The sequence below is a fragment of the Hyperolius riggenbachi genome, chromosome 6 (genome assembly GCF_040937935.1).
Source record: "Hyperolius riggenbachi isolate aHypRig1 chromosome 6, aHypRig1.pri, whole genome shotgun sequence".
Classification (NCBI taxonomy): domain Eukaryota; kingdom Metazoa; phylum Chordata; class Amphibia; order Anura; family Hyperoliidae; genus Hyperolius; species Hyperolius riggenbachi.
The window spans coordinates 239,506,338-239,529,164 of NC_090651.1; the positions used below are offsets into that span (position 1 = coordinate 239,506,338).

A 22,827-nucleotide genomic window follows, 5' to 3' on the forward strand; every position below is an offset into this window, starting at 1 on the left:
CTGACATTTTAGAGACATTCACAATGAATTAATAATGTATAATGTTTTTCTTCGTCTGTCCTGGCTTGAGCAAGTTTATGCTGAAATGATTTGCTATGGGTCGTTGTTTTATTCTTAGTTACTTTTCTTTAAAAATACATTTTAGCCAGTAGGCTGGACTTTATTTATTTACAATAGTGTTAAAAGAACACTATCAAACCAAGTGTTCTAAAATGACAATGTACAAATAATGTCTAAGTAGCAGTGTAAACATTTTCCCCAAATACTTTAATTTATTGAGTGTAGGATTTAGCTTTACTTGGAACAAATCAATTCCAGAAGGGGTGTCTGCTTCAATGCACAGCCAGTGTTGCATATCAGACTACAGAGTATTTTTCTACTGTTGGCAGGTGATGTAGCTGCTGCATGCTTTTTTGGCAGTTGGAAACAGCTGTAAACAGCTATTTCCCACAATGGGCTCTATTCACAATCATTTTCCGCATGCGGAAATGCACTTGCGGTAAATTCCCGACTGAAATGAGACTATCTTGACATTCACAAAATTGCACGCATGAACATTTACCGCATGCGTAAAATTTTATGCATTAATTATCCTCATGCGTAAAAAAATGCGGTAAAAGTCTGCAAAAGACGGTAGTTCCCGCAAAAAATCAAAGTTCACAAAAAAAGGGGCGCCTTATTTCTGACTTAACTACCGATTTTTTTTATCACTTACTAGTACTTGGTGATATATTTCGCTTCCCATTGACTTAAATGGAGTCTGGAGTCTGGAGCCTTGAGTGCTGTGTTTGCTGAACTTCAATTTTGGGGACAAGTTTTTTTATGCCACATTTTTTTGCCATGGTTTCCGCATGTTTACTACGTAATCACGCATATTTCCCAAATGTTTTTACGCATTGTTCCCGCATGCGGGAAACATGCGGAACATGTTTAGTGAATGTGGAAAAATGCGGAAATTATCACTGTCGGTAATATAGCGGTAAAAAATCTCTTACCGCATGTGTGATTGTGGATAGAGCCCAATGTAACAAGGTTCACAGACAGGAAACTGCCATCTTAATCCATCATTGAGAAGAAGGCAGCGGTGGGCTGCAGGAGGATCGGAGAAGCCTATCCCTCTAGTTCCCTTAAGTAATAAGTATCCAACTTTGGCACTTTTTATTGTCAGGTTTGCTATCAAAACTAAAATAATTTGTTTCATTTTAGATGGTCTGCTTTTTTTCCCCCTTACCAATATGCCTTTAGAGCAGAGACCTGTTATTAGCACCATGTGGGGGGATAGGCTGTTGCTTTTCTGTTATGTGTGTTTAGTGACAGTAGAAAGAGTTAACAGAGGCAGTAGTAGAATCCTTTAACAGAAGCTCCACCTCCCTCCTTGTAGCTGAGTCTTTCCTCTGCCAGCTATTGGGCCATCGTGCTGCCACTCATGCCTGGGAGCTCTGCTTCCTCTTTGAATATGTTGCAAGTTTGCAAAGGATGAAGACAGCGTGAGATCCAGGGATTCCTCGATCTGCCTCTGCTGGGAGCCGTGAGATCTGTGCTGTGGACACACACAGGGCACATCGCTGATCGGGCACGCTGGAGAGGGAGGCATGCGATTCCTGCAGCGCCTGTAAAGTTACCAGTGCTGGCGACGAGGATCTGCATGTGACTGCCCAGATCCGCTGTGTATTTAGGAAGCTTGGTACCTACCTGCAGATAGGAAGGATCCACATATCAGGATGCCCGTGGCAGCAATCGGAGATTTGCTGGTGACTTGAACTGGCAGGAAGCTTCCATCCCTACCAGGGCTAGTGTTCCGCTTAGCTGGTGCCCATGTCAGAGTGAGACTCGTGGGATCTGTGAATCATGGGCACTGGGATATGCAGCAGGAGGCAGAAGGGTCTTCTAAACACTGGTTTCTGTCTGTTGGCTGTGGTGGGACTGGGCAGTGGGGTCTACTTATACAACTACATGCTAAATAAATCCAGGACCTCTGAAGCCCAGGCTCTGAAATTCAAGCAGCAGCATGAAGCACTGTCTGCCCAGCTGCAAGGTAAGCAGGAGCTGGACATCATCTCATGCAGAAGCAGGGTGGGGGGAGTGCTTCTTTTCTGTTTGGATGGCCAGCCAGAGCTTTTAATTTAATTAGCTAGAGCTACATCCCAGGCTGGGAATGCAGATAAAGTACCATAGAGCCATATGCCTGGAACCCCTCCAAGCAGCTCAGAGTGCAGTTACAAAGTTCTCAGGAAGGAGGGTGAGACCAGGAGGGGGTGGTGCTGCGCTCTCATTTTTAGAAGGCAGTTTATAGAACTGGCCTGGTTATTAATACCTTATTCTCTACTTGGGGAGTAAAACGGTTTTTAATTAAAGGGGATCTTTCGCGAAAAAAGTAGGCAGTTAGAAAATGTGACAGATGACAGGTTTTGGGCCAGTCCATCTTTTTAAGGGGGATTCTCAGGGCTTTCTTTGTTTTCAACAGCATTTCCTGAACAGCAGTTTAACTGCCAAAATAGCAAGATACCAGCCGGCCTCCCTAAGCACTTGCACACTATTATGTCAGTTAAATTTTGCCACTGTTGTTCAGGAAATGCTGTTGAAAACAAAGAAAGCCCTGAGAATCCCCCTTAAAAAGATGGACTGACCCAAAACCTGTCATCTGTCACATTTTTTAACTGCCTACTTTTTTCGCGAAAGAACCCCTTTAAGGAAACAGGTTGAGGATGCAAGTTTGGTGTATAGTATAATAAGAGGAAACCGTACAGCTCGGAGGGGCTTTTCCTATATGTTTATTGATACAGTGATATGTCCAATACTGCAAGGTTACTGGTGGTGTTTGTTTCTATTTTTTACTTAAATGTTTGTAACAAACTACTTTGTCCTGTGTGTGTGTGGTTCTTTTTGTTTGTTTGTGTTTGTTTGTTTGTTTGTTTTTGTTTGTTTGTTTGTTTTTGTTTGTTTCTTTTTTTGTTTAATTTTTCCTCTACTAACAAAAAATGGTTGAAGCAGCCAATCATACTTCTTGTTTCTTCCTGCTGAAATCTGATTGTTCAAGACAACTGCCCTATGTGAGAGTTTTCTTTGCACTTGTCTTGGTAAATTTTAGCCCTACTGACTTATGTTTTTACACCTGTCATGTAAACGGGAAAAGGGAACACCGTATCAATGGGACACCTGTTCCAGTGACAAATTTTAGGCAATATTAGCAGTGGGGAATTCCGTTTCCTGCGAAGAAGTAGAAAAAAAAATGCAAAGGCAGGGAAAAGTCACAGAATGTTATGCATGTGGTGTGATGCATATAGTACAAAGAAAGTATGCTTCACTGTTCATGCCTGTGTTATGCAGAAGTCCACTGCACTGCTAACCCACTGATCTGAATGTACCATTGCAATATAGTTGTGTAATGTTAGCAACTTGATAATATTGTCCGCAATGCACTGCAGCGCACGACTGTGAACCTAGCCTAAGGCTAGGGGCCCACTAGCAGCACTGCACCAGTTGAACCCTATGGGGATGGTTCACAGCAGCTGTTGTGACAGCAAAAAACCCTGCCTGCTGCAACTTTACTCAGAGCGATCACTACAAGGCAAGGAGGACCAAATCACCCGGAATTGGTGAGAAAATGGCGCTACTTCCGTATCGCTAACAGCCTCTCTGGGCTGGATTTACCATAAGGCACTGTAGGCACGTGCCTACAGGCGCCTGATCATGGAAAGGCGGCTCTCTCCCTTCCCTCCTTCCCTATGCAGAGTCCTGAGCAAAGTGTAAAGGAGAGGCTACTCGCCCAGCTCTCAGCATTCCACTGACGAGATTTCCCTTCAGCCGGGGCACCACTAGCTATTTATGTAATTCGGAGGGTACCTCTGGCTACCTTTAGGCTAATTTCACACGAGTTAGTAATACAATTGAATCTCAGGAATAGATCTTGTGGACACACCATACTTGTGATTTACGTTGATATCAACGTCCTTGCCCACTTTAGGACCATTTTGGCCACCCACATTTTTGGAGGCGGTAATTTTCTGATTTTTTACTGGGATCCCCCTTTGTGATCACATTTTTTCAGGATATCTCACTGCAGTGAGGCTGAGTGAGTGCTGTGTGTCTTGTATGAGTGTGGTATATGGGGGAAGGTGCTTCATAGTGAGCCTAAAATTGGAAAATTACCTACTATACTATTCTAATAAAGTTGGAATTTCTTTTAGCGCTGTGGACATTTATTACTAATTTATTTGAGGTGTTTGAGGGTTACCTAGTCCATAACAGCTGCTGCCCACCCATAGGCGCAGATTGCAATATAAATCTTTCTAATTTCACACGAGGACGTTGCGTTAGAGGGGGCGTTAAGGTCGCATAACGTCCCCCTAACTCAACGCCTGGTGGTGCTGGATCTGGACGTCAGAGTGAGCCGTGTTGTGCAGCTCACTCTGGCGTCAGTGATGCCGTGATGCGCACTCTTGTGCGCATGCGGCATCACGTGGTCCCGCCGGCCAATCGCCGCACAGAGCGGCTGCTCCAGGAAGTAAACACTGCACGTCATAACGTGCAGTGCATATTAATTAGCCATGTGCCTGGCCGCTCTCCGCTCCTCCCCAACATTAGTGAGCATGTGCAAGCAGTCTAACGCGGCTCAGCCACGTCTAAAGTACTGCATGCAGTACGTTGCCTTGTGACGCAGTGTTACAATGTAACGCAACGTCCGCACTGTGAACAGCCCCATTGATTTTTCATTACTGTGCGGTGGGCTGCGTTACAGGCTGCTCTAACGTGCGCCTGTAACGTCCCACTGTGAAACCAGCCTTATACTAAGACACACCTGTAGTTACCTATGAGGGGCAAAGGAAGTAAGATAGAAGTGAAAATTGGGCCAGCCAGCCTGAAGGCTCCAGTGAGGGAAATCTGGGCCTGCAGCCTCTAGTGGGTTTCAGGCCTAAAGACTCATACTCGTGTCACAAATATGTGCGCAATTCTTCCAATGACTGTTATTGTTTTTTTTGAACGACCGCCAATCGTTTCTGTAATCTTGTGACATGGGTATGAGTGCGTGGTTAGACGAAAGACGCTTTGCGACCATGCGGCAATAAGAACCATCACAACAGATCCGGGCTTTACTGCACAGGCGCTGGCTAAGCTGTGCGCATCCTGCAGCCAAAAATCCATTCCTGCAAATTGCAATGATAGTCTATGAGATCTGCAGATCATCATACACACATGATTTAACTGACATTCATCTGCAGATCAGATCCACCAGGATGGATTTTCAGATCTGCAGATGATTGCTTGATCTGCAGATGAATGTCAGTTAAATCATGTGTGTATGATGATCTGCAGATCTCATAGACTATCATTGCAATTTGCAGGAATGGATTTTTGTCAGGAACAGATCTTTTGCAGATACTGATCTTTTGTGTCTGTACAGCATCTGTGTGTGCAGCATCTTGCAAAGATTTTTTTTCTGATGTGGAGTTCAGCTCCATAGAAAAGACTGTGTAGAGTATGGGTCTTATACTACATGAAGGGTGGTAAGATTGGTCTGTGATTTTGTAAATCTATGATCAAACTTGGGAAAGTTTCACAAGTCGGTAGCTGCAAAACACCCACTTTTGAATAGCCCTGCTTGTTAGCTTTCCATAATGGTGGCATTTATTATCTTTTTCTGCTGTCCAGAGTCTTCTAAAGCTTTACAAACAAAGTATGGAGCTAAAATACTTTTGGGAAAAATTTGCCTGTACAAAAATCCACCTGCCCACTTTTGAGTTAATGGCCAGCTAGCTATAAACTGAGAGAGATGTGGTATTATTTTAAGTTGTTTAATAGATTTTAGGGTGGTTTAGTATTGAGGCCTATGTCTTGTGATTTATTTTTAATGACAAACTGAATGAAAAGCAATAACATTTTTATTTACATATATCCTGTACCAAAATAAAAAGCTTGTAAAAAGGAAACAAAGTGACATCATTTTAAAAAAAGAATGGGTATATTACTGTTATGTTTGCAAATAAGGGCTTGCAGTTATTGCTAAGGTACAATGAGAAAATAAAAATCAGAATATAGAAGAAATACACTTTTGTTTCCAAATAATATATTATCCCCATACATTGCATTAGGGACATAATTTAAATGTTGGGATAACCAGGACAAATGGGTAAATAAAACGTGTGGGTTTTATCTACGATGGCATTGTTTATTTTATTTTAAAACTATAGTGGATGGAAATGAAGAAATCGTGTATTTTCCTTGTTTTTTTTTCCTTTAAAATGCATAGAGAATAAAATGATTACAAAAAAAAAAAATCACCCACAAAAAGCCTAATTTGGGGCAAAAAGAAATAAAAAAAGAAATATATAAATCATTTAGATGTGCTAAGTAATGATAACGTTATTGACGGTTGAATGAGAGGAGCGCTGAAATATGAATATTGCTCGAAGCTAAAAAAAACAAACAAAAAAAAAAAAACACTGAAGACTGAAGTGGTTAAATGACAACTGTAACCTCTTAAAACAAAAAAAGTTGGATACTGGTCTAGGAGCCTTCCTGTTCCTTTCTTCGTTATTTTGTTCCACTGCTAGGCCCCCATTCATATCTGCTGCCTGTTTGGGTCTCCGAGTAGTTCCTGAAGACAAACAAGTCTGAGCTCATGTGCACAGGCTAGTGACACATCTGTACAGTGTCAGTAGTGCACTGTAACCAGAGGGATCAAGTCTTGATCCCTGCGCAGGCGACAGCAATCCTTTGGTGTTTATTGAGATTTTGGCAAGTCAGAATCCCTTGACTATAGCTGTGCTGATTTGTAGGATGGAAGTTGAGTACTTGCAGGAACTTGGTGGCTTGGTCTACGCCTAGTTAAATGGTAACAACTTCACTTCTACGTATTATTAATGCTTGCTGGACAACCTTGCTGCCCAACACTGATTTATTACTTTCTGATATTTTACTGGCAAATACAGTACAGAAAAACCTTTAGCTGTGCTGTAGATCATTGCCTTAAAGGGATACTGTAGGGGGGTAGGGGGAAAATGAGTTGAAGTTACCTGGAGCTTCTAATGGTCCCCAGCAGACGTCCTGTGCCCGCGCAGCCATTAACCGATGCTCCGGCCCCGCCTCCGGTTCACTTCTGGAATTTCAGACTTTAAAGTCTGAAAACCACTGCGCTTGCGTTGCCATGTCCTCGATCCGCTGATGTCACCAGGAGCATACTGCGTTGGCCCCAGTATGGTCTATGTCTGCGCAGTATGCTCTTGGTGACAACAGCGGGAGCAAGGACATGGCAACGCAGGCGCAGTGGTTTTCAGACTTTAAAGTCTGAAATTTCAGACGTGAACCGGAGGCGGGACCAGAGTATTGGGGAGTGGCTACGCGGGCACAGGATGTCTGCAGGGGACCATTAGAAGCCCCTTGTAAGTTCAACTCATTGTCCCCCAATCCCCCCCTACAGTATCCCTTTAAAATATAACTAAATTGTAGGTTTAAAATAGAAGTTCAGTCACTAAGTTTACATGTAAAAACTAATACTTAATACACTAAGACTTAGCATATAAAATAAAAACGCCATACCCAAGAATGCAATTTATTAACCATTGGCAAACCTTGCCTATATTGTAAAACACAAAAATAGTGTTATACCACCTGTACTTCCACTGCCTGCTCACACCCACGAGGGGCACTGCTCCCAATAAGGAGGCCGTGACAAGACTCAGAGTCCATGGAACTTGAGTAGAAAGGGAGGGTGGGTGGGAAGTTTGGCCATCCTGCTGAAATGTCATGAGTCCAGTTGGCAACACTGTTTATATATGGGTCCATAACCTATAATGATTGGTCCACAAGTTTACCTTAGGTCACCTAAACAACCTCTAAGAAATTCTTGCACTTAGATCATCATTCCCAGACATATCCCCAGCAGCAGCATGTTCCAGTAAAGTCCATGTCAATACTCCATCAGCAGTACCTGTAAGAGAAAGAGCACACAGTCAGAATGTAGTATCTTCTATATAAACAAAAGTCCACAGCAATTCCCATGTGTCCGGCAACCCTATGGGTTTCGCTCCTTACATTATACCCTCAGCTTTTGTGAGTATTACTGTGGTCCCTGGTACTCCTTTTTTACTTGGAGCTGGTGTATCTGCTCAGGAAATGGCAGCTGTGTCCTGTTCCTAACCAGTGGCTTTTGAAATGGAGGGGGTCCATGCTGGCTCTGGGAACAGGCAGAGACAAGAGTGGCATCAGGACCGTGGGTGTGGTGACAGAAGTGACAGTGACCCTGTGTGGTGACAGGAGTGACAGCGACTCTGTGTGGTGACAGGAGTGACAGTGGAGAGTAAAAATCCCTTTGGCTTATAATAATCAGCAATTTTTACCTGTTCTCGCTGTAAACTACTGGTCTCAGTGTGTGCTTGAATGGTTTTTATATTTCAGTATATATGGAGGGTTGTGCTGATTTGTCTTGTGCAATCTTTGATTTAGTTTGACTTTAATCAACGTTTGTAATTGGGTTGCTTCAGGGAGAAATGTAAACATCTTGACAGCTGCTATGTACTGACTCTGCACGACTCCCTTCACTGTATCCCATGAAGTGGGTTGTACTGTCAGGAGAGTCTGTCAGGAGATCCATGGTGCGTCCTGCAGTAGATGAATCCAACTAGCACTAGTGACATGTTTGGTTTAAAGGACAACTCTGTACACACAAACCTACACTTGTGTCATATAGGCCCTTATCCAATTCACTTTTTATCCTCTCAAATTTCTGCGTGGACATATCTTGTTATCTTCTGTTTTAAAAAAATATTCCGAATATTTTCTTGTTTGCTGGCGGCTTAAAGCACATTTTATTAAGCTGTGAAAATATCACCTAGGAGAAAGCTTAGGAGAAAAGGTGAATTCGGATCAGGCCTATAGACGTTAACAGCTCTTATCGCCTTAAAGAAGAACCCAACCAGCTCATACAGTCACTAATGCTTATCCACCAGGATGTGGGGCTTTTTGACACCATAGCGCTATATCTCTATCTCTCTATCTCTAGCCTGGGGCACACCAAAACCCACTAGCAGATCCGCAAAATGCTAGCAGATTTTGAAACGCTGTTTCTTATTTTTCTAAAGCGTTTCAGCTAGCATTTCACGGTTTTTGTGTAGCAGAATTCATATATTGTTACAGTAAAGCTGTTACTGAACAGCTTCTGTAACAAACGACTGCAAACCGCTCTGAACAGGCATGTTTCAGAGCGGTTTGCGTATTTCCTATACTTTACATTGGAGGCAGAAACGCCTCCGCAATCCAAAAAGTGCCTCAGCCCGGGAGTATGCGTTTAAGCAACAGCCTCCCATTGAAATACCTTACCCTAGCGTATCCGCAGCCGCAAGCGGCTGCAAAAACGCCTGCAAACCCGCTCGGTGTGCACCAGCCCTTATCTCTATCCTTAGATGCTAGATCAGCCATTCTGGCAAAATGTTCTGTTTACCTTTTGGCGAAAATTGTGCTTTCTTATAATGGCAAGTTCTGGGCTCTATATAAGTTGCATTTAGCGTTACATCACATAGTATACAGGAAAAGTATGCTTCACTGCAACTGCATGCCTCGCATTATGGCAACTGGTTCTATTCGTATCGCATTGCTAACGTGCCATTGTGAATGTACTATTACAAAATAATAGCATTGCATTTGCCATGTGATTACACTGCCCAGCATGTAAGTATGAAAGTGGCCTTAGGCCGGTTCGCATTGTAGCCTGCATGTGTCTCTGAGACGCTAGCCGACAGTTGCTGTGATGCAAGAATGCATCCAAATCTAGCCATTCCATCTACAGCTAAAGAGATTTTTTTTTTCTTTTTGCTGCATGTTGTCCATTTTATTTTTTGTTTTCTCCAGCAGCAGCATGAATTGGACAGCAGCCTATTGATTGCAATAGGCAGCATCTCTCCGTCCGATTTCGCATGTGGGAAATGCAGCAAATTAACCACTAGTGGAAACAAGCCCTTAGGGCAGTGTTTCTCAAACCTGTACTCATGACTCTCATCTACATGGAATCCACCTAGCTGAGACACTAATTACCCCACCTGTGCATAGGTGGGGCTGCCTGCAAAACATGCACTATTGGGGAGTCACGAGGACAGGTTTGAGAAACACTGCTTTAGGGCTGGAACCCACAGGAGCGCTTTTGGCAGCGTTTTGGCAGCACTGCGATACGCTAGCAGTTTGCCAAAACGCTGGGCTAATGTTAATGGATGGGGCAACTTCCACAGGAGCGTTTGCGTTTCTCAGAAACGCAAACGCAGGACGTGCAGCATTTTGGGAGCGTTAGCGCTTCAATGTAAAGTATTGAACCGCTAGCGGAAACGCTCAGCAAAACCTAAACTGAGCGGTTTTGCTAGCGTTTTGCGGTTCAGCACACTGTAACAAAATGAAAAATAATTCACAGGACCAATCAGGATAAAAACGCAAAACGCTAGGCACCCGCTGGGGAAAAAAATACAATGTTGCAAAACACGACCAAAAACGCGCATGAATCAGCTTGCAAACCGCTCAGACAAAACGCTAGCGGTTGCGTTTTGCGTTTGTGGTTTTCAGTGGGTTCCAGGCCTTAGGGTTAGGGGGAGGTTGGGATTAGTGGGGGACAGACTGGTTGATGTTAGGGTGTTAAAGAGGAACAACATTTCAATTCTTGTGGGGTTTATGCTAGGTTTCAGGGGAGGTGATAGGGTTTTTTTATTTTTTTTTTATAGAGGTGTATGGGCTAGGATTGATGCTAGTTTTCAGGGGAGATATTTTATAGGGGAGTGGACTAGGGTTAAAGGGAGAATCGCTTATTACATGAGGACAAGGGGCAGTGTGGGTGGGAAAGAAGCTTGTTGGCACCAGAGATAACCAGGTGTAAAAGTGAACAGGGGAATAAAGACATCTGTGGTCCTCTGCTTTCCTGTTGGTCAAACCAAAAATCCAACACATTTTAAAGAGAAAATCCTTCTTTCCAGTCTGTTAATATTTTGTTTCGAATGTGAGATGCTTTTTTTTCTCTCAGTTGTTTGTAAAACCCACAAGTTTTACATGATATGAGGAAGTGAATGCATCGTCATACTAGAGAGGGCTCTTATTGTAGTTTGTGTCCGTATTGAGATTTTTTCTTACTACTCGGTCTTCTGACGCCTACGACAGCAACAGGAAGTGAATGAAATTCTGTGCAGTGAACCCAGAAAAAAGAAAAAAAAACTAGCAGAGTTTCTTATCCAAGCACAAAAAAATGTTTGGTTTAGTCAGGAAGCAGTTAAAGCATTTAATCACAAACAGTTTGTACAATATTATAACCCTATATCCTTTACAAATATTTATGGAATAAAAAAAGCTGCTTCCTTCAGCCCTCCTGTGTGATTGGGAGCCTGCTGCAGCATGAGAGGTTTTGTGCTTTCCCGCTTGGCTCTGTGTCATGTGACATATCACATGGCCACATTATGCAGACAGGTGGGTGGTCTCCAGCAGGTCAGTGTTATGATGGGATGCTGGCTCGCTACACAGGTGGGAAAATCCTGTAGAACTGATCCACAAAAAAATTAGTTTTGTTCTCTGGATGCTGGGGAGGTAAGTCTTAATCTGCAGGTTGCACTTTTATCTTTTTAGCGACTATCCAGAAAATCCACCTGTGGCCATGGAGCACATCTGGTTTATAGGGTGCTGTTTATGTGACAGTGCTATAATTGGAACTATCCTCCTATAAAGGTTGCCTGAATTGCTGCAGGGCATCTTGTAAACCAAGACTGCTGCATGGCTGTGGAAAAGCACTTCATAGCTATAATGCAGATATATGTGATTTAATCCACACGTTATTGTTATTTAGTAATTCTATATAATGCTGACATCTTTTGCAGCACTTTACAGACCATATAGTCCTCTCACTAACTGTCCCTCAGAGGGGCTCACAGTCTAGTCCGTACCACAGTATGTATTAGTCTAGGTCCAATTTAGTGGGAAGTCAATTAACTTATCTGTATGTTTTTGGGAGGAAACCCGTGCAGAAACAGGGAGAACATACAAACTCCTTGCAGATAGTGCTCTGGCTGGGATTCGAACTAAGAACTCAGTACTGCGAAGTGAGAGTGCTAACCGCTACGCTGCTCGCATGCACTCTTACCTCCCTACTGTACAGAGAATAGTGCTGACTGACTGGAACTCTGCATTCATTTAGGGCCCGTCTCCACTTGAGCCGCATACGTCTGCAAGACACGCGGCGGCTCTTCCAGGTCTGCGGCTACTCAGACGAATCTCATCAGCCGTGACATGCACGGCTATGGGATTCGCTGCCTCCCGCACCATTTTGGATGGCAATGTCGGCTGAATCACTAGCGCAAGCGATTTGGCCGGCGGCGCCATTGTACCCTATGGTAGATTTGCCTGCCCGTTTCATCCTGCACCTGTGAAGTAAGCTCCCAGGGACGCGAGCAGGAGCTAAGACGCGCGCAGCCACAGTTGTATTGGTCTAGTTAGACGAATAATTGAATGGTGGTGGCGGCTGGGAACGACGGATCATAGAGGACGGCGCGGGCACATGACAGCTGCAGGGGGCCGGTAGAAGCCCCAGGTTAGTGTCAGTTTTTGTTTTCAGAACCCCTTTAAGGTATGTCTGATCCCGAGCTTCAGTTTCACGGAGTGAGAGCAGCGTGGTGACGTCACAGCCGCGCACAGCCTGGAGCCGGCTCGAATGTGGACACTAGCGGCAGCGAGCAGCAAGTGGGGACAGTTATCGTCAGCACAGCGAAGTGGAAACCGAGGAAGTGATATCAGCACGGTGAATGCCCTGTAGAGGTGGTGAGAGCCCTCCGGGGTACCGCAATTTACTTGTAGGAGGAAATGAAGATGAATCTTTCATTACTCCCAGGAGTTTAATGGACAGTTTGCATTGGTGTGTTTGTTGTGTGGTCGCTGTTTGTGTGACACATGCCGGCTGTGTATTTGGTGCATTATACACCACAGGCTGCTCTTTTTAGTGGGGTTTTGGGGGGATTTGTTATTCAGTAATTAATAAAGTGATTGTGTAACGATTGTGGAATTCTCTCCATGATCAGCGCACAGGACGTGCGCTGACACTGCGGAAATCCTCCACAAGCGTATAAGTTGAGGGAACCCAGCAAAAGGTGCAACGCACCTGTAGAGGGAAATTCCTGTCGGCAGGTGGAGCTGTGGAGTGCAGAGGAACAGCTCCTCTGCCTTGCCACAGACGCCAGACAGGAATTGCACGAAGGGAAGAAATGCAGGTCAAGATAGCCCTGAAAGAGAGAGATCAAAGCGACAGAGGGTATGTGTGTCCACCAATCTAGTCGCCACCCTGCGACGATGGACACACAACCATGAAGATCAGGTGAAAAGGCAATCGCCAGAGATGGCGATTGCTAACAGCGACACAAGACCGAATAAGCACAGATGAGGAATGTATGTATGTCTACCAATTTAGCCGCCAACCTGCGACGGCGGACACACAACGGAGGAAACCAAGTGAGAACGCAATCGCAAGAGAAGCGATTGAGAATGAGCATAGGGACAGAATGTATGTATGTATGTATGTATGTGCCCCAATCTAGTCGCCAACCCGCGACGGTGCACACATAACAGCAGGAACGAAGTATGAACGCAATCGCGAGAGAGGCGATTGCCAGAGGTGACACAAGGCTACAGCAAGGCAGAGCACGAGAGTAGCAAAGGCACAGCAAATCATACAATGAGAAGATAAGGAAAATAATAAACGCTAACTAAACGCGAACACCGCACTCATTTGCAACAGCGAACGCGTTTTCTGCGCGGTCTCCGCGTGTTAAGCACAACAGAGACAAGCACGCCTAACTAACCACCGACAGACAAACATGAAACAGAGGACGCGAACGCTTGCTTAACGGTTACCTCACCGAGCCTCCAGCAAGCGTTCGTAGCAGACAAAACAGATACACGAAAACAGGAATAAGTGAGAGAGACACGATCCACTGCTCTTTCCGCCAGAGCGAGTGCGATCCAAGTATAGCAAGAGAGTTGCAGACCAGAAGGATCCACAGCCACTACTGCTAGAGGCTAGTGTAATCCAAGCACGACAGACAGACAGAACAGAAGGGCCTACCAGTAACAACCGCTGCTCTGGTTAGCACCCCACAGACAGACAGAACAGGCAATACAAATAATACAATCCTGACTGCTCTAGCAAGGATGCCTAGTGCAGTCCCAGGAATTACTCTAAGCTAATCTTCAAACAATCAGCATGGCTGACACTCCAGGAGTGTTTCACAGGACAAACCCTTATGACCAGCGACTTACTGTGGAATCACATGGTATATATAGAGCAAGCCTACAAAGGATGTGGCTAGGCAATTTGCATGACAAACGTATGCAAATTCCTCAGCAGCAGCAAGCTGCAAAACTGACAAAAGGTCTCTTTTCCAGAGACCTGCAGAATGCAGACCTAAACAGTGGTCAAAAAGCTGCCTGCCTGCGCAGGCAGCTGAGCGGATCATTACAGATTGCTTTTTTGAGACTTCAGTGGATCATTTTGGTGGCTTGGAGCTTCAGTTTGGGATCACATTGAACCCACCGCTACTTGTCGGGACCCTCTTCTTCTTTGCAGCCATGCTCCTGATTTAAAAGCTGTGCACAGGTGGCTCCTTGCTAATGTGCAGTGTGGCTGCGCTTGAACATGGCCAGGAGTTGAGTTGCATGAATATACAGTATTTACTCCTGGGCCGATATGTAATTAACTTTTTCTTCTGAGTTTTCACCTACGTGCTGTTTTCAAACTTGTCAATAAAACGGCTTTTAAATCGCCAGCAAGCAAGAAAATACTCAAAATAGTTTTGACAGTACTTTACCACTTACTTTATCAATTGCTATAAGTTATTCTAAATAGGAGATGAAAAATATCTCCTAGAAGATAACTCTGGAGAAAAGTTAATAGCTTATGGGCCCTGGTCTTTTTTGTTTGATCGTAGTTCTTTTCTCTATTCCCATAGCCTGGCTGTAAATAGTTAAGTGAGCTGGAGAAACTGCTGAAACTAAACCAGCTGCCAAGGATGAAGTGCACAATCTAGACTGGCTTCTGTAATCAGCTCTGTGTATATGGTTTATATTTGCTGTTCTGATCAGTGATAATTCATTTTCTGCATACCTTAACTGTTTTACAGGGACAATCCATTGCTCACATGGAGGTGTTCTATAATTGTTCTAGAACTGATTTATGAAAGCTGCAGTGAGAGTGGAGTTGTTGCTTATGACATCTAATCCTGGTCCTTGCATGCAAGCTGTTACGGAAACCTACATCCTCCAATGGTAGACAGGTGCATTTTATGTGAATGCTGGATGTGTATTTTATCCCACTAGTGGGGCTTGCCTTCTCAAGCAGGTAGTCATAAAGATGCAATCTGTTTTTAAGTAGCGCTGTTTCTTTCCTCGCCATGTACTAATCTTGGTCCTTGTTTCATCTGGAAAATGAGACCTGATTGATTACTCTTGATGTCAGGTCAACACTGGTTCCAGTTTTCATAAATCAGCCCTTGATTCATGCTGCCTCTGCACAGCACAGTGCAGCGTGATCTTTGAGTGGGTAAAGGAGAGTTAGATACACATGTTGGGTGGCGGTGTGCCATCAAGAGAACAATGGAGCAGACGTTGCCCAAGAAAAGCATATGGACATTAGGTTGACTCAGCACAGCGTGCATACAGTAGTTCTACCAAGGCTGGGAGTGTAGTTATACCAAGGGTAGTAGAGAGGCAGAACGGCTCCTACTGCAGGGATTTCTATTGTATTTGGTCCAAAATTTGAAGTCAGTTTGTTAGATCAATATTTGCCTGAACAGAATTCTCAATGAGGTTCATACAGACATATGACTATACTGATTACACATGTCCATATTGGGAAATAATCATATCCTAACTATGAGGGCACTTAAAGGACAACTGAAGTGAGAGGGGTGTGGAGGCTGCCATATTTATTTCATTTTTGTTTTCAATCGTTTTTATTGAATTTTCAATAAAGTTTACAGCTTATATTAGAGTACAAAGTACTTAAGGGTACAGGTTCATCATCAATCTTTCAAGAACACGTCAAAGACATGGGATTAACAATATAACAGAAATGTTTTCACATTCAGTAAGAAAAGATAACGCTGATTAACAAAATCAAGGCAAATATTTGCTTTATATAGTCACACCCAGTCGAAGGGATAGGAAGAGAAAGCACTTATAAGTGCAAATATTTATTTCATTTTAAACAATACCAGTTGCCTGGCAGTCCTGATCATCTATTTGGCTGCAGTAGTGTCTGAATCACACACCTGAAACACGCATGTGGCTAATCCAGTCAGATCTGATGTCAGAAACACCTGATCTGCATGCTTGTTCAGGATCTATGGCTAAAAGTATTGGAGGCAGAGAATCAGTACGACAGCCAGGCAATTGGTATTGCTTAAAAGGAAATATGGCAGCCTCCATATTGCTCTCACTACAGTTGTCCTTCAAACACAAGTTCCGCTTTCTTATGCTCCTGTTCACAATCTAAGGTAAATGGCAGTCAGTGTCTAAAGCTGGCCACTAACGGTCCAATTTCTAGCGAAAAATCGTTCGAGCGATCAGAAATTCTGATCGGACGAAAAATCGTTCACTACACCATCAACTAACCAATCATTGCTTCCTATCTATCACGACCACCAAGAAAATCCAAATTTTCGTTCGACGAAAATTCATTCGGTCGACATTTTTTTCACTCGTTCATAATCGATTGTGTCCACCAATGGAGATTATTTACAACCAATCCGATCAGAATTTCTGATCGCTCGAACGATTTTTCGCTAGAAATTGGACCGTTAGTGGCCAGCTTAAGGGAGATGTCTTTTCCAGTCCTCAGTCGCCCACCTCCCTACCCCACAGCAATTGTAGGGAATCAGAGAAATCAGTCTCCTCAATAGGACATAGTGGGCAGAGTTGAGAGGACTTGTGATGCCCTCATGGTGACCTCAGGTGTCCTTTAAGATTTAAAGTGTAACACCCAAAAAAAAAACCCCCTTTGTAGGGAACTGGCTGTGGTTGCTCTGCTTTGTGATGTCTTTCCTGATCAGACCCCATATTTTCCATGGCTCCTCATTGAGTGCTGTGGCTTGTAATATGGTGCTACGGGACTAGATGAGTCTATATTGGGTGGGGAAGGGGGTGTTGTCAGAATGTTGTGGGTGTTTCATTTAAATTCGACCATTGCCTTTACCTTTACAATCCAGCTATGCTGAAAGTTGAGGGCTGGTTCACACAGGCCACTGCTCGGCGTCTTGGTCAAATGCCTATTTGCAGGTGTGCAGAAAAGCGTTGGATGCAGGGGGACACAGACATGGCAGTAAGTGACCCCCTGGAAGCTGCATGTTGCTTTCAGGGTTAGCTGAAATAATGTGGAAAATCAGGATCGGAGTGCAAAGTTCACGTAAACGATGGTGAAAGTGCGGAACAAGTGCTGCCATTCATTTGAATGGGCAGCACTTAACCGATGAGCGTCGTGGCTGTCGGAAAACTGCTCACAATCGCCTGTGTGAACCAGCCCTGGAAAAAAGCAGTGGTGAGAAAAGTTGGTTGTTTATCATTTCTTTAGCTCAGAGATCCATTTTCAGTTTGTTGAAGCTCCATATGGTGGGATGGGTGTGTTGAGGTACCTGTTGAGGTACCTGCCTGCATAGGCCCCTATACTATAGATAAACAACAAAGCAAATGTAAGACTTTATTTGCCTGTAGACATTTCTGTGCTGGAATGTGAGGTGGTTAAACCAGTATCTGTGTATCTGACTTGTTACCTTTTTCTTTGGTTGTTCTACTTTTATATCTGACTTTTTACCTTCCCCATTGGTTGAACTGTGCAGCAAGGTTTTCATTATTTGTGATGATTGTAACTTTTTTTTTTATGCTTTTGATCTTACCTCTATTAAGAATTCTCCAAAATGCACTTCCTCTAAGTTCTCACTTTTTCCCAGTGTTGTCATAGGCGACGTGGCATTTTTTATTTTTTTGTCTTAGGAGTCGGCTCCCATCAATTCCACATCCCTACAGCACTACTGCGTGGGAGCCACAGTGCTTACTCGGTTTTACCCCTTGTCACAGCTGACCTACATACCCAAAGGCCATTTCATTACTGGTCACCTACAACCCACCTTTAGATTGTAAGCTCGCAAGGGCAGGGTTCTCTTACCCTTTTGTGTTTTTGGATTTTGTTACACATTTATTCATATTTATTTTGTCACTGTTATTATCGATTCTGTGTTTTGCACCAACTCTGCATTTTGTATATTGGTGTACCCTGTGCACTTCGTGATATCTTTATGTAATGATATAAGGTCCTGAACCTAAATAGTTGTATATATCCTAACTAACTACACTTGTCTATAGCTGCTACTGGAAAAGGCCAGGGAAGTGTTTTTACTGACTTGGCAAAAAATGTAGGGGCAACATAAGTTGCCTTAAAACGGGTTCAGTTGTGACAACCATGGAATTTGACTTTACTATACTATCATTATACTACCATATACATATACTATGTAATATCACTCAGTGGCTCTTGCAGCAATAGAACTGTCATGGACTATCTAAAAATTGCTAATGGCAATAGTCTGTCTGCTGCTCTAAACAGAATCACCAAGATATTGTAACGATTGGTGTCAGCAAGCACATATATTCTGATTATTGGTGATCTGCAGTATCACCAATAATTCAGATGCTATACCTGATTATATGGTGATCTGCAGAATCACCAATAATGCAAGTATAGCGTGACACGATACAATCGTATGCAAGAGGGTGCTCGGTACAGTAGAGTATCTCTATAGGGCACAGAGATACAACCACTAGCAAGCTGGAACAGCAGACAACAATAATAATATACAGCGTAAATTCAAGTCTGTGGAAATATCCACCACACTGTAATTCCTCAGAGGTGTGGTTACTTACCTCTGAATGGGAACCCCGTGTGTGAGATCCTCCAAAGGACGGAGTGGAGGATTCTCGGCCTCTAGCAGCAAGGGTTTGCTAGTGGCGGTCGTCTCAAAGAGGCAAGCCTCTAATAGAACCCTACAGTGGGAGACGTTCCACTGAAGGGAGAAAGGTCAGACAAAATGAGGTTCGGCAACAGATCAGGCGGCAGCAGTACAGAAACGTGAGACAAGAGAATAGTCGGAAACCAAGCCAATAGTCGATAACGGTACTGGCTGGCGAAGTACAGAATCAGGAAGCAGAAGAGTTAGTCAAGACAGGCACAGAATCATACACGATAAATCAAACAGTATAATATGTGTATATATTGGCGATAAACCAATATATAACACAATATCAGAGACAAGGCTGACTAGGTCTGAGTGCTGACACAGGGTATCGCAAACCCAGACGAAGTGTGACTGAAAAGCACTTCCTTTATATACTGCCTGGGAGAGAAGTCTCCACCCCAGGCAGCAACCAATCAGAGCAGGCTAAAATGTCAGTATAAAGGCGTGTCTGTCGTGCGCGCACGCCCCCTAGAGGCAAGATGGAAGAGCCCTGGTGAGCAGCATGCTGGTGAGTTTGGAGCAGAGTGCTCGGACGGGTTTGCGCAGCAGATGCGGACGAATTTCCACATCCCGCGTTGGAAGGTCCGCTTGCCGGACTGGATGCGACCATATTTCCGCAATCCATCCGGCGTTGCGGATTTTTCGTTACAGATGTGTGGGTGGATTCACCTCTGTGCACACAGTCATGACGTGCAGTGTGTAAGCAGCTGCAGCAGACGACCGTTTCAGCAGGCAGACGACCTTTGAAATGTAAGGTTTTGGACTAGTACATCTCCTCATGGGGATTATCAGTATTTCCTGTATTCTTTGCTCAAGACCTTACTGGAAAGGGTCTATACAAATATGCTGGCCAGCCTTCCTACATGGATGCACACTATTGTCACAGTTAGATGAGGTGCTAGACTAGTCCAAAACCTGTTAGCGCTGTCAAATTTTTACAACCTGTATATTTATTTTGAAAAATTCTGCACTCACCGATTGGTCCAGTGCCTCCGAGTTCTGTGATTGGGCTAAAATAACCGAGTTGCGGTAAATCGAATTTCTACAGAATTACGAATTCTGATCGGAAATGCGAAAATTTTAATTCCACGGAATCCAAATGAGCATCCCTAGTGTTGTCAACACAACACCAACTGAAGCAGAAAGGGAAAAAAACATGGTAGCAGAAATCGGCTATAGAAAAGAAATATACTAGTAAATGGAAGCTACTGCTATAAGCTTTTCTGTTACTTCGGGATTGTTACTTTTTTTTTTTTTTTTTTTTATCTACATTTGTAACCTGTTTTCTTTCTTAAATAATTAATTGTTGTTTTGATAATATCAGTCTTATAACAATTAAAGGACAACTGAAGCCAGAAATATATTGAGGCTGCTATATTTCCTGTTAAACAATACCAGTTGCCTGGCAGCCCTGCTGAGCTATTTGGATGCAGTAGTGTCTAACACCCCAAACAAGCATGCAGCTAATCTTGTCCAATTTGACAATGTCAGAAACGGCTAATCTGCTGCATGCTTGTTCAAGGTCTATGGCTAAAGGAAATCGAGACAGAATATCAGCGAGACAGCCATGTAACTGGTATTGCATAAAAAGAAATAAATATGGCAGCCTCCATATCCCTCTTGCTTCAGTTGTCCTTATTGTGCTGTGATTGGTATGTTGTCACTGAGCAGAACTATAGGGCACAATGGTTGCAGGGCTAGACTGAAGAAGGTGACATTTTTCCATGCTGTATCGTAAATAAACTGCTCTGCTGCCCCTGCTTCTGTCACCTCTTTGTGAGAGGAAGATTGAATTGGTGTCTGTAAGATGCAAAGCCATACTTTTTTCATTTCAGAGCTTCCTTTCCCTTCATTTTTTTTCCCAGCTTCTCTGTAACCTTTATGTGGTTTGTCAGAAGGGCTGATAAGTGTTTACTTGAATATAGTCTGTTATTTGGGCTGCCAGGATAATCTGAGAAACCCTTGGAAGGCTGTCTCAAATGCTTCCTGGAGGCTGGCTGTGTTGCATTCTGGGTGTGTGTGTGAGATCTGCTTTGAAATTATGTCAAATTTGCTGAAAGGCCAGTCTTAAATTCTTCCTGGGCTTTTGCAGGTGCAATGCTTTGATGGTGAGAGTTTGTTTCTTTCACCCCAGCTCCAGGCACAGGCGGTTTTTCAAGCCGCTATCAGCATTCAGATTGTGTGTTTTCCCCATGTTTGTTTGCTCGAGTTTCTCCTCCCATATCTTTAAAACCTGCTGATGGGGTAATCCAACCCCCCCCCCGCCCCACCAGTTGGTCCTGCACTTCGATAACAGCATTGATTTTGTGCGGTACTGATCTGAAAATTGATCCTGGACATGTCGGAAATTAATGATTCGACTTACATTGTGTGCCTAGAAATAATTGTAAAGCGCTGCATAACATCAGCCTACATAAATTAATAATTTTGCTATTAGTCCTGCATCAGTACGTCACAGCTTATAATAATGCCATCACCAGGCTTTTCCTGCTACACTTGCATATAGAGCTGCATGTTGCAGTCTTCTTGGACTGACTTTGGCCTCGATTCATCAACACTTAGCAAATTTGTTAACAACATTTTGGTAAAATACCGAATTTGTTAACTTCATTTCAGGATTCATCAAAGTTATCTACAGCTGTTAGCGAACATTCGGTAACGATTCGGTAACTATTCGCTAAAACGGAATAAAGTGCAATTCATGAAAAAGAAAGTGGGCGTGGTTTAGCGTTACATTTAGGATTAGTTATCTCCTTCACTGCTCTGTCGTTATTCCTGTCAGATCATTGCTGACAGAGAAGATGGAGCCATTTGAAGTGGTTATGTATCAGCTGAGAGTGATTCAAAGGCGCAGAAGGGCAAGAATAAGGTCTGCAACCATATAAATTTGTAAGATAATAGATTTATTTACTATAACACGACATCTGCATTTCTCTTGAATCATCTTGTAAGAGAACACAGGCAGTGTCAGGGTTAACTAATTTGCTAGCTGCACTATAATTTTTTAGAAAAGGCTCCTATCAAATTGTGGGATTATCCCAACCACTTTCACAATCCTGGTCCAGGTGTAAAGCCCTATTCAGAATGTTGCTACGTAGTGCTCAAAGGACTGCCTTTTACCCACAATTCCATGGGAATCTTATGGCCTTGTGTTAAAGTACCACTGTAAAATGGAAATATCGACACGTTACCGAATGGTTACCGAATTGTTATCGAATTCACACCGAATGAGGAAAAACCTTGATGAATACAACTAGAAATCGCTAAACTTCGAATTCGGTAATTTAACAAACTGGAAAAAGTTATCTCAAAGAGAATGATGAATCGAGGCCTATGTCTGATCCCCCAGCAAGAAAGGTTAAAACAAGTCCCCCTTAGCCTGGTACAACACACAAACATTACTATCGGTAAATGCTTGCCTTCAGTTGCTTCCTTGGGTAGTCCTGTGCAGGGGCGCCTCTAGCCTTCTTGTCACTCCAGGCAAGAAATCCTGTGGCGCCCCCCCCCCCCCCCATAAAAAATAAAACAAAAATCATATACATTATAGAACACTTCACACATGATATAAGCCATCAGAGAGGGATAACTATGAAATGGGGCCCTAGGCAAGATAACACTTTGCCCTCCACTGATGGTCACCTGGCTTATTTAGTTAGATTTGGTGGGGACTAGCTACCACCAGGCCCCTAAACTCTCTCTAGACCCTAGGCAGCTGCCTAAGTTTGCCTTGTGGATGATCAGCATTGTATGCCATACAGCACATGCTGCCAGTATGCACCTCAAATAAATACAGCATCCACACTACAAGTTCCAATGGCAG

General features: G+C 43.5%; 1 protein-coding gene across 3 annotated transcripts in view; it reads left to right on the top strand.

The window, feature by feature from the left end:
• The first annotated feature begins 1,412 nt into the window (after positions 1 to 1,412).
• The window catches only part of LOC137521396 (Golgi integral membrane protein 4-like), a 212,441-nt gene continuing 191,026 nt past the window's right edge, over positions 1,413 to 22,827 (top strand). For all 3 annotated transcript variants that reach the window (XM_068240577.1, XM_068240579.1, XM_068240578.1), the window contains exon 1: positions 1,413 to 2,035. In XM_068240577.1, coding sequence (XP_068096678.1) covers positions 1,849 to 2,035 — 187 coding nt within the window. In that variant the 5' untranslated portion in view covers positions 1,413 to 1,848. The remainder of the gene's footprint in view (positions 2,036 to 22,827) is intronic.